General features: G+C 39.3%; 1 protein-coding gene across 1 annotated transcript; it reads right to left on the bottom strand.

Annotated features, from left to right (window-relative positions):
* Nucleotides 1-542: 542 nt before the first annotated feature.
* LOC100703519 (amino-terminal enhancer of split) lies at nucleotides 543-9,856 on the bottom strand. The gene is made up of 7 exons (XM_003442811.5): nucleotides 9,443-9,856; nucleotides 6,683-6,780; nucleotides 5,982-6,045; nucleotides 5,662-5,706; nucleotides 5,504-5,566; nucleotides 4,857-4,931; nucleotides 543-4,420 (listed from the first exon to the last, which is right to left on the bottom strand). Exons 1-7 carry the CDS (start codon nucleotides 9,467-9,469, stop codon nucleotides 4,181-4,183), a joined length of 612 nt encoding a protein of 203 aa, XP_003442859.1. The 5' UTR covers nucleotides 9,470-9,856; the 3' UTR covers nucleotides 543-4,180.
* Nucleotides 9,857-11,532: the final 1,676 nt, after the last annotated feature.

Genomic DNA, 11,532 nt, shown 5'->3' with positions numbered 1-11,532 from the left:
ATATGTCCAACAACTAAAGTTTAGCTGAAATTTGGGTAATGAAACAGAATGACCCCAAGCCAGGTTATTGCTGCTAAAAGATGGTATAAAAGCTAATGAATGATGGGGTGTCCTGTGAAAACTTTTCCCCACAAAACTACAATTTTTTTTCTCTTCAAATAAGAAGGATCAGACTAAGAGCACTGAACTGTTTCAACAACTTTTCACATGAGAAATATTGATTAGAGCAGCTTCAATCTGACCTGGTCACAGTTATACCTCGACTCATCCAAGAGGAATTTTTAGTTGAGTCACTCCTCAAAACGCCAACTTGTATCTCAGTGAGTCCACTGTGATACATGTTGAGTACAAAACATACATGGGAGTACAAAACACTCATAGCCCAACTATTCCATCAAGCTGCAGAGGAGTTGACTTATCAAGCAAAACACGAATGTTTCATTTCAGCACTGACTTAATATGTATCAGCGCGATAACGACAGCGTTGCCCTTTACTGTTTTTCCCTTCCCGTGTGCATTGCCAACAGAAGAAAAATGACCACTCTCAATCACATCTTTTATTTGTAAGGCACCAGAGACGCTTCCTTACTGCTAAAAGGTTGATTCATTCTCAGAGTACACAGTTGCTTGTTTACATCTTATTTTTGTTTGTTTTTTTTGTCCCGGGTATTTTGAAATGAGACTGTTTGTAGACACATTTAACAGTTTTTCATTTGCACAGAAAAAAAGGATAAAACATTTACAAATCTAGAAAACAAAGTTAAGTGTTACAGCCTACTGAGAGAGAATGAATGGAAGAGAAAACAGGAGAAAAAAAAAACGACAGGATATACAACATTGTGCCTCTCGTAGCGTAGGCTTGTAATGCACGCGTACAACAACGAAGTCCTCCATGATACACACACATTAAAAAGCAGCTTTGAAACATACAAAAATGCTTTAAAAAATATGTATATTGATATATTCATATGTATACAAATTGGCCCTTCACAGCAAAACAAACACACATACCATTCACATGTCTGAGTTTTGCCAAGGGAGGATTTCTACAGAGGCTGACGTCAGTATAAAGAGTGCTAATGATTAAATGATCTGTTCTTGCACTTGATATATTGAAGTCAGATCTCCAGGGAGGGAGATACTCCAGCTCCCCAACACTTGCACAGACAGGAAGAAGAAAAACAAAAGGAGCAATGAGCCACAACTTAAGTGCTTTTCAAATTAAAACAGAGGGAAAAGGGTTATGCTTGGACATTAAAAGCTGGGTTATCAAAGCTCTGGAAAGCACTCACATTACAGGGGAGGGACAGCTGACACACCTGCAGTGTACCTGTGGTCAGCATACAATCATAAAAACGAAAAGAGAGGAAAGCAATAATGTGACTGACTAAGACAAACCTGGGCCTCTTTCCATGCTTTTTATAACCCATAATAAATCACTGGAAGAGCACTGCTGCCCTCTGCTGCCAAAAAAATGAACATTTCTCAGCCAGAAACTTGAGCTGTTCACCAGTTTCATACCACATACCAACTGCAAACATTATGCATACAAGTTTTGATATATGAGATCACAAAAATGGGAAATTAGGCAACACGCATATAACCTCCTGGGTGTGGGTAGCATTGTCGAAAACGGTCATCTTCATTTTCTGAGATGTCACTTGAGTCATTTCCCTATTATTATTATTGTTAAAGTTGAAAACATCTGTGAGCAGCTGCTCCTTTTCAGATATAACAACATAAAAATCCAACAGTCTGCTTTCTGCTTTTACCTCTAGGCCTGAACCTACACTACTAAACTAGCAGGTTTGGAGTTGTTAAGTGTGTGTAGCCTGGATCTTATTTACTAAAGATTCATTTTACTGTTATTGTTTAACACTGAGCAACTTTTAGTCTAAATTAGTCTAATATGGCTAAACTACCAAAGAATGCCTCCTGATGTTTAGTACATCAATACACTACATTTAAAACATATTATAATAATTGTAAGCCACTTCAAATTACATTCACCAGCCACCTTATTAGGTACACCTTGCTAGTATTAGGTTGGAATACCTTTCAGAACATTTGTCATAGATTTAACAAAAAGCTGCAAACTTTGCTCACAGATTATGATCATCGACATGACAGCACCACACAACTGCTGCAGATTTGTCGGCTGCACCTCCATGACACAAACGTCCCGTCCCACTGCATCCCAAAATGCTCTATTGGATTGAGATCTGGTTTCTCTGGAGGGCGTTTGAATAAAGTAAACGCACTGTACTCTGGGTATAATCCCAGTAGAACAGCAGTTTTGGAAATACTCAGTTCAGCCTGTCTGACACCAACAACCGTGCCACGTTCACGGTCACCATTCTGATGCTCAGTTTGACCTTTATGTGACTGGTTTGTACCTAATGAACTGCTGTTCTTTAACACTGCAGATCCAATTCATTTTAATTATGCTTCTTTCAACAATAACATTTTGATATCTTAATAATCTATATTAATGAATGAGTCAAATGGTTAATTGCTATTTGTACATAACATCCTTATTTATATTAAAGGTGTTAAGGCTATTCATAGCTATACTGCTCAACTTATCTTCAATAATAATAATAATAATAATAATAATGAAAGTGAATTACTGCTCTGTTCAATAATCACATTTGTCAGAATTCAAACAAAACTGGGAGGAAATGACTGTCCAACAACAAGAAATTATACGTGGGAGCTGATCACAGGTAGAAAAAGCCGAAAACAAAATCTCGCCACATCTGCATGATGGTAACAAAGCTAAGAGAAGTCACTCTCATTAGTACAAAAACAGCATATTTAATTTTTTTGCATATTACCTACATGAAAAGCTTGCTACCCATAGTGTATAATGAAGACAGTAAGTATGTGGTTGGAATACAGCTTATGTTTCAAAATGCTGAGAATGTCAGGTTCTTGTAGTCACAGATAAAAAGAAAGGTGGTACTTAACGCAATCTCAGCTGAAACTAAAAAGCTCTGCTAACCTATAAAAACACAACGCTTGGCTATATGTCAAAACCACGCTGTTTTAACATTTAGATCCTATTTTGGGATCAATTTTGTGGACCTGCGGGGGGAAAGGGCAGGAACAAAGGGGGGTGTGAAGGAGAACACAAAAGGTGCTTAAAAGTAAAGTTAAAGAGTTTTCTTCTTTCCAATCACATTCACTCGAACACACAGGAATCTTTATGGTTTTATAAGAACCTGTCTCAGTTTACAAAAACAAGATGAGTTTTTTTTTTTTTTTTCTCTCAGAGCATCTATTCTTATCATTTAAAGACGCGGGGTCCATGATCTTATGTCAATGGTCCACATCCCATGTGGAGCTCACAGGAGCAGCTAGGCCTACCTACCACAAATTAACTTCCAAGCTGGCTATTTTACTATTTGTACAAACTAAAGATCTTTCTGAAATAAAAAAAAAAAACTTGATTTATGTGGGACTAATGCACACAGCTCTGTTAATGCATCCAATGGTTGGGAATAATGAAGAACATAACACTTAACAGAGTAAATTAATGGAATTACTGACAAAACTGCTCCAGTCAACGTTTTGGAAAAAGATGATTTAATTTTAGCAAGTCGTGAGCAACAGTGAAGCAGTATGTGGGGAGTGGAGTTGTTAAAACTGCTTTTTATGACTGGCAGACTGCACTGAGACTCAATCAGAGGGACTACAGAGGACGTGGAAATAAACACTAAACAGATCTTATAACAAAAAGGAGGAAGAAAAAATAAATCTGACAGTTATCTACCAGGGTACTGCTATTGTGTTTCCTTCTTAGCTCTCTCTCCAAATGGGAAAACAATTATCTCGATTAAGCCTAACAACAGCGGCTTGCACTAAAAAATAAAAATAAAAATAAAAAAACCCCAAACATCTATTAAAGTCTAGAAGCCTGAACCAAGTCTATTACCACTAAATAATAAGAACATTTACTCTCAGCCATTCAGGAGTTTCATCTTCAGCACTTACAAAAGTTTAAGCTCGGTCCTTTTGCTAATCATCCTTGCAATTACTCTTCTACATTGACACTCAGTAGACAGGCCTCCAGACTTACATCAATCTCCATTTACAGTTATGGTTCACCCTTTCCTTTTTTTGTGACATTTATTACACCCCATACCATCCCTCTCCAAACCTCCTCGCTCTGTCTGCACTAGTCTGACTTGTCTCCATCGTCCCCTCTAGGCGCTCTCTCCGCGACATCTCTGGCCTTGTCCTCCTTCGCTACCGGGGGCTGGCCGTGGGAGTAGTTGGCCAGGATGGAGGAGAGGGACAGCAGGCCGGAGCTGGAGGAGACGGCGGGCAGAGTGGGTGGGGTGAGGCCCAGGGGAAGCGGGGCTACTGGCAAAGCCAGGCCCTGAAGCTGGGACAGGTGTTGCACCTGAAGCTGTTGCTGCAAAAACAACACATTAGATAATATAAGTTTAACATCTGTAAAAAAAAGAAGTGTGAACACTATTAAACTAGTGTGATCAGTTATCACACTTGCAGCACAAACTCCAAGCAAGCAGGACTGTGGTGATCATTATGCTAAAGAAACCCAGTGTGGCATTTTATCTCTGTTTCATATCTCTATTTCTCCAAATTTGCAGAAGGCAAACCACACCATTTATTCTCTTGCTATTAATACGGTTAAACAGAAGTGACACAAAAACAACAATGTGGTAAATGTTGTTTGCACAGCCAATAGAAACATGACAATTAGAAATAAGTATTCACAGACAAATTTCCATCTATGAGGGAGAAAAACGGGCCCATCCCCAGTCAAAATTACCTAACCAGCATGCTACGAAGCAACATCTGGTGGACATTACAAATGACAAACTCACCCGTATGATGGAGTTCATCTCAGGAGGTGTGACCTGCTTGGCTCTTTCAATAGCGCCCATGACTTGTTGTTGATGCTAAAACAAAGATCACAAGTTCAAAGACAAATTTGCACAAAAAAGCTTGGACAAAAACAGTCAGGCACGTAAGATTTCCTCTTTAAAACATAAAGTTGGAGTAAAAAAAAAAAAATGAAATCTTTCTCATCAACATTATGAGAACATACACTCATCAACCACTTTGTTCCACACACTAGTTAAACTGCTTGCTAATACAGCCAATCACAAGGCAGCATTGGGCATTTAGTTATGTAGACATGACCAAGACGACCTGCTCGAGTTCAAACTGAGCATCATATTGAGGAAAAAAGGCGACTTAAGTGACTCTGAACTTGAGCGTGGTTGTCGGTCTGAGTATTTCAAAAACTGCTGATCTACTGGGATTCTCCCAAACAATCATCTCTAGGGTTTACGGAGAATGGTCATGAAAAAGAGAAAATATCTAGTGAGCAGCAGTTCTCTGGGCCAAAATGCCTTGTTGATGCCAGAGAAGAATGACTGTTTCCAGATGGGTCCAATCTGGTACTCTCAACGTGTACCAAATAAAAGAGCCAGTGGGTGTAAAGTTTAAGTAAAAGGTGAATCATTACCTCCTGTGACAGGTAAGGCAGCACCTGAGCACAGATCCCATTTAGTCTCTTCACTATTTCAGCCTACAAAAGAAAAAGAAGAAAAACAAAGATGGTCAGACCAACACACAAAGAATGATGGATTACTAGACGGATGGATGAATGAAGACGATGATTACCTGTTTGTGCATTTCAATGTTCAGCCCGTAGGACATTTCATAGTACTACAGTGCACAGAGGATGGCAAATAAAAGAATTAGAATACGCCTACGCAAAGACACATGTACACACACAACAACCCTTTTTGATTAATTACCCTCTCTTTCATGTATGTATTTTATACTCTATTTTGAGATATGTAGCCATTTTTTATCTGTGCCTCATCATGCGGTGAGTAAACCTGAGGATTTCTGTGCAGCTATTGCGACACTATGAGACTGTGTGGGAGATTTAAAAACTAAATAAGCAGCATACCACAGAAATGAGTTACCACACTTACCATGATATAGTGACGCTGCATCTCTGACTTTTCAGAAGCCAGCTTATCACACTCCAGCTTCAAACTGGGTAAGAAGAATAGAAATATAATATGAGAAAGAGCAGCTCGAAAGCAAATGTATGTATTCATCCTGTTTGGGGATAACTGCACTTTGGGGGAATTATACTAATTCCACAACTTGTCTTGTTTACTCTGAGCTAAGCTGACGGTCTGCTGGCTTAAGCTTCATGTTTAGAATACAGACATGAGAATTATATCAATCCTCTCATCTACTTTCCAGCAAAAAAAGGGCATTCAGCATTTACTGTAATATGAAACCATTTGTTTAAATATCCTTACAATAATAAAATGAACATTCATTAAATATATTTTATTTACTGGATAGCCATATCCAGGACAAATTCATTTTGTTTCACCAAAATCTAGGAGGAGCAGCGGTTCTGAAAACAGAAACGTGCCTATAAAATGACAAAAATGACTTTGAGGCTAGTTTGAGTGAAGAAAGTAAGTTCACTAAAAGCTGACTGACATTACAGGAGGTGAGAAAAGTCCAGCTCAAAATGAAATGCATTTCTGAATAATTAGGTGCCTTAAATAAGGCTATTTCACAAAAGACAGTAACAACAAAACACTGCAGGAAGAAAGTGTGTGACTTTTATTAGAGATTAAATTAGGTGTGTATTGATGCGTTAAATGAATACCTGTGGTACTGTGCTTGGAGGAACTGGAACTCATCCTTGATGCGGTCACAGGAATCAGAGGTGGTGAACTTGAGAGGTTGGCTGGACTGAGAGGATGCCTAAGAAACACAACAAGGTATCTGGTTTATTTTCAGCTTCGAGAAGGCGACTTAGAAATTCTCCTACTTTATCGTGCACCAGATGCAAATCCTAAGGTTTAAAAAAAAAAGAGTTTGTTGTGCTTTCTACTTTCTAGTAAGAAAAAAAGATATCATCATCCTTTACATGAACATATGAGAGCTCTCTGCTGCAGAGCATGTGTGTTTTAATGAAGGTTTGTTTAGGTTTGTTTGAAAGCAGCAGTTTGACCTTGCAGATTAACCCTTTGAGAGGATAGCTAAAAGAAAGCTCAGACTAAACCGTACTATGTACACACAGACATGTGTCCTACGATGTACATATGTCTGTGTGCACATCATAAAATGAGATAAAGAAAGCAGCTGGGTGTTTGATTAACAGCACACAACTGTGAATTGTCTACAGACAGCCACAGCTGTCTTAAAGGTACGGATATGAAACATCTGTTGGGGCCACAAAGTGTGTTGATTGAGGAAATGTGTTTACAGAAGTGTGTCCATGCTGACCATATGTGAGAGGTATTTAGAGGCTGCATTAGAAGTCCGGTTATGTATAGACTACACTTAAACCAACAGTCCAAAGCTGTAATCCATGGTTTATCTGGTTCTCTAAACCTCATTACTCTCTAAATAAGTGGCACAAGAGCAAGAGGTTTCCAGCTGGATTATGGGATTGAAGAGAGAGGCCCGATGCACCCGGTTACACGGAGATCACACAAATCACAACTCTGCACGAATGCAACCAGTTTCAGGTGTGCAAAAGTGAAGAGATGAAACTGGCTAGATCGGAAATGGGTTGGCCTGCAGTAGCAATGAAATGATCAGCATTAGCCCAACCTGTAGACATGAAACAATTAGTCAATTCACTGATTGAGCTACATTTTTTTGAATTTGGAAAAATGGAAAAGCTCCAAACGTATGAGAATGTGTAATGGTAATTGAAGGAATCACTAGGTGGGTCTGGAGAAGTTAAACAGAAGCACAGCATGCAAGTGGTTCCACGGTCACGTTCAGAGAGGAAAGACATATGACACAGCCCCCTCACCCCACCTCAGAAAGAGGAACAGCAAACAGCAGTCACATGTTGAAACTAGCCAACAATCATGCACATGTTCTTTTTTGGAACAGAACTTGGCATATAAACATATATGAGGTTTTATGCCAGCTTTCTTAATTCGTACTTGTTTCACATTCACTAATAGCTATTGCTAACTATTAGTGAAAGTAGACATATTTGTCTACATTTAATATACAATTAAAAATATAATTGAATAAAATGATTTGAAACTAACTGAATTTAGATTTTGTTTAAACAAAAATGCCAGGCACACTCTGGTTTGAATTTCTCCAGTATCTTTGTTTTTAAATAAAATCTGCTCCCACCTGATTTTTATTTTTTTTTTTACAGTAACTTTAGCATATTTAATGAATTCATGCATAATTTTACATCCATACTATGAATATTTTCAGAGTTACAGAATATCAAAGTACATAGGAGTTCATTTGATTTGCTTCACGTTTCCAGCATTTGAGCCCTGAGAACCTCCAAAGCACTCAGAAGCTTTGGAGCCTTCAGTGCTTGTCTAAGAATTTCTCTTTTTCATAATGCCAAGCCCTTATCTGTCGACCTGCTTCTATCATCAGACCGTGAACAATGACTGAAGATCTTAGTATCGGATACTTGTCATTTCTACAGGGTCAGGACAATGACTGTCACAGAATGTATAGATGAATATCTTCATTCTCTTCTTTTCATATCTAAAACTGCACATCAGGTCACATACTGATCAGTGATACCTTTAACATTTCTGCTGTTTACGCAATAATGTTGCTCATGTGGACAATGGCTGTACATTCTTTTCAGGATATTAGCTTTCATGTACTTCAGAAGGGCTTAAAAGTGCCTTAAAAATGATAACTTATTTTAACCAATCTGTACGCACTTCAGGGGGTTTAACTCAGAAAATATCCAGAGTATGAAAGTAAGATTTTGCATGGCTTCAATAGAGGTTATTGAACAAACACAGGCACACAAAATCAGCTGATCCTGAGGAGGGTCAGGTGGGACATATTTTTTTTGTAAGAGTATGACTCTACACAACAAGTAATGTGCCATTTGATCTAGAAAATAATCAGTACATTTGTAAATAATCACACTTTTATGTACTCACACATTTATGCACTTATTGTTAAATATTATTGTACTAATACTAATACTAGCAAATGATCGTTTTAAATTAAAGTGTTAATTCCCAAAAGTCGCCGATAAACAAAGTCCTATAATAGCTGACAAATGTTCAGTGAAATCCAGCCCAATTTTTGCAACATTTAAAGTATATTTTCTCAAAATGAATGCATGCTTAGATGTGCGTTGTGGTTTGCTGCAAGTAGCAAAGGGGGTGTTAAAACCGTCTAAACAATGCACAACATCACTCCAACTTTCTCGGTCTTAAGTGAAGCTAGCTAACGATAGACTGTGTCGTATAGCTCGCCATTTGTTCGAGGTAAAGAGCTAAGCTGCCACAGTGCCTGCACTGTGACGATGACAGCTACCTGCAGGAAGCAGCGATATGTATCAGCTGTGCGTTGCTAGCTAGCGTTAGCTTAGTTTCCACCCGGGGAGAAGTTCAACCGGCCAACTTACCGAGTGCCTCGATTGAGGAAACATCATGTCAGCAGTGTGTTTCGCCGCCTTTCCTCTGTCTAATCGAACTACCAGGCTAGCTGGCTAAGCTAACGTTTCCCCAGATGTTATTAAATGACTGGAGACGCTATTCGCACTTTGTACTCTGTCATCCTTTAAAATAACGTTAGCTAACGTCAAAGCAGCAGGAGCCTTAGGTCGTCTTCTGGTCTTTGAAGTCAAAAAAACTCCGATACTTCCGAGGAGGAATATGTTAACAAAAATAAAAGGTTCTTCAAAGCAACATCAGGCGTTTTTGAGTTTTGTTTTGTTTTTCTTTATTTGGAATAACGCTAATGCTACTCCTCCCCGGGGAAACCCTGGATGTTGACACATGAGCCCCTGACTTTCCTCTGCTTTGAAGAGAAGAGCAGCATCACGCGGAAAACAAAGTGAGCCGCGGAGGAGCGGGCGCCCCGTGTGACACAGAGCTGAACTGACCGGCTCGCCGCTGCAGCCAGGGCCGGAGACAGGGAGGCTGGGGCCGGAAAATAAGGTCTTTGACTGGGGACTGGATTACTAAAAGGGCTCCCTAAAAGTCACAATTTGTCTATGTTTGTGTCAATAGATTATTTTTTTATTAAATTATTTTTTTAAAGAAACATTTGTGCCGAAATGTAGCATCTACAAAGTTGTTTTCTTATTTCATCTGCAAAATGTACAGTACTATGTAAAGTCTTGATCCCATCTAACTCCTATGAAGATATATACATGTCAAACTGTGACATTTCTGGCATGTTTCATTCAACTAAAGAAATATGAACAAATTGTGTTTGTGTGACAGGCTGTTAGTAGCAAAGCACCCCCCCCCAAAAAAAACCCTCTCACCCCTGTGGGAGGTCTTTATTCTTCACGCCTGGGTCCTCTACAAGAGGGCCTGGGACCGTAAGGGTCCCTTGAGGGTATCTTTGCTGTTCCTTGGACTGCGCTTTTCTATGGCCGTCTTCTTCTGCTCGTCTACCACTACTATGTTCGGTTGGTTAGCCATCACCAGTTTGTCCGTCTATATCTGGAAGTCCCACAGGATCTTACCTTGGTCATTCTCAACCACCCCTAGGGGGCGTCTCCCATTTTGACCTCAGAACTAGATATTCCTGTATACTATGCCAGCCACTTGGTTATGGCGTTCCATGTATGCCCTGCCTGCTGCTGGCATAGAGCAATGCATAAAGTGATTCGTGTGTCTCACAGAAACAGCTTACCACTTGGGGGCGCCAATCTCTACACAAGGTGAAATTGTTAAATTAGAAACGACTAAAATTGAAATCATTGCCCAGCCTTGCCAGACAAATGTTGTTCCAGAGTTTTTGCTCAGTTTCATATTTCATACTACAGTGGTCTAATTTCATTCCTGGAAACTTTTAAAGGATGCCATTGTTGAATTATACAAAAAATTGTGCAATTATGAATGTGTAATAAAACAACATAACTGCTTAGATCAATTATCCGAGATGGGTCTGGAGGCACTTTTTGGATCTTTGTGACTGACCTACTTCTGCTGATGACACGAAGCACTGACCCTGCAGGATTCCTCCTGATGGAGATGTGATTTGATTTGGGTCTGTTTTTTGGGGAGCTTAAACATGCGTATACCACCTGGTAGTGGGTGTGATGCTGACAGTCGGATGACCAGCCGTTTAATTGGAAGTCGTACATATTTGGACTTTGTCCTAGAAAAACATCCTTACTGAGGAGAGCTATGTGTAATGCTAGGGCCTATGGCCTATGAATAAAAACAGTTTTACCGAGTGTCTTGAGTTAAAGAGTTTCCACTTTAATCACATCTTGACTGTATGATCCACTTCGTTGGTGGTGTACAGAGGCAAAATTACAAAACATCTGCCACTGTTCAAATTCCTAAGGACATAACTATTTCAAAAATCCAAAATGTTTTTCTGAAGATGGAATGAAGCCTTTGGTTTATATCTGCAGCAGCTTTACTGTGACTACAAGTGGAATCCCATTTATCCCACCTTCCTCCCATGGGTCCTCAGGATTTTAACACAAGTTCTATGGCTGCATGGAAAGTCCCTCTTGAGGTTAGGAACATG

Source organism: Oreochromis niloticus, linkage group LG19, assembly GCF_001858045.2.
Source record: "Oreochromis niloticus isolate F11D_XX linkage group LG19, O_niloticus_UMD_NMBU, whole genome shotgun sequence".
NCBI classification, from domain to species: Eukaryota; Metazoa; Chordata; class Actinopteri; order Cichliformes; family Cichlidae; genus Oreochromis; species Oreochromis niloticus.
This window is presented reverse-complemented; position numbering and strand designations above follow the sequence as displayed.

Excerpts from the sequence above, each read along its gene's own strand:
- LOC100703519 (XM_003442811.5), bottom strand. The coding sequence starts at position 9,469 with ATGATGTTTCCTCAATCGAGGCACTCG. Across the intron at positions 6,046-6,682 it reads CTCCAAGCACAGTACCACAG|TTTGAAGCTGGAGTGTGATA; the intron begins GTATTCATTTAA and ends CTTCTTACCCAG. Across the intron at positions 5,567-5,661 it reads ACATTGAAATGCACAAACAG|GCTGAAATAGTGAAGAGACT; the intron begins GTAATCATCGTC and ends TTTCTTTTGTAG.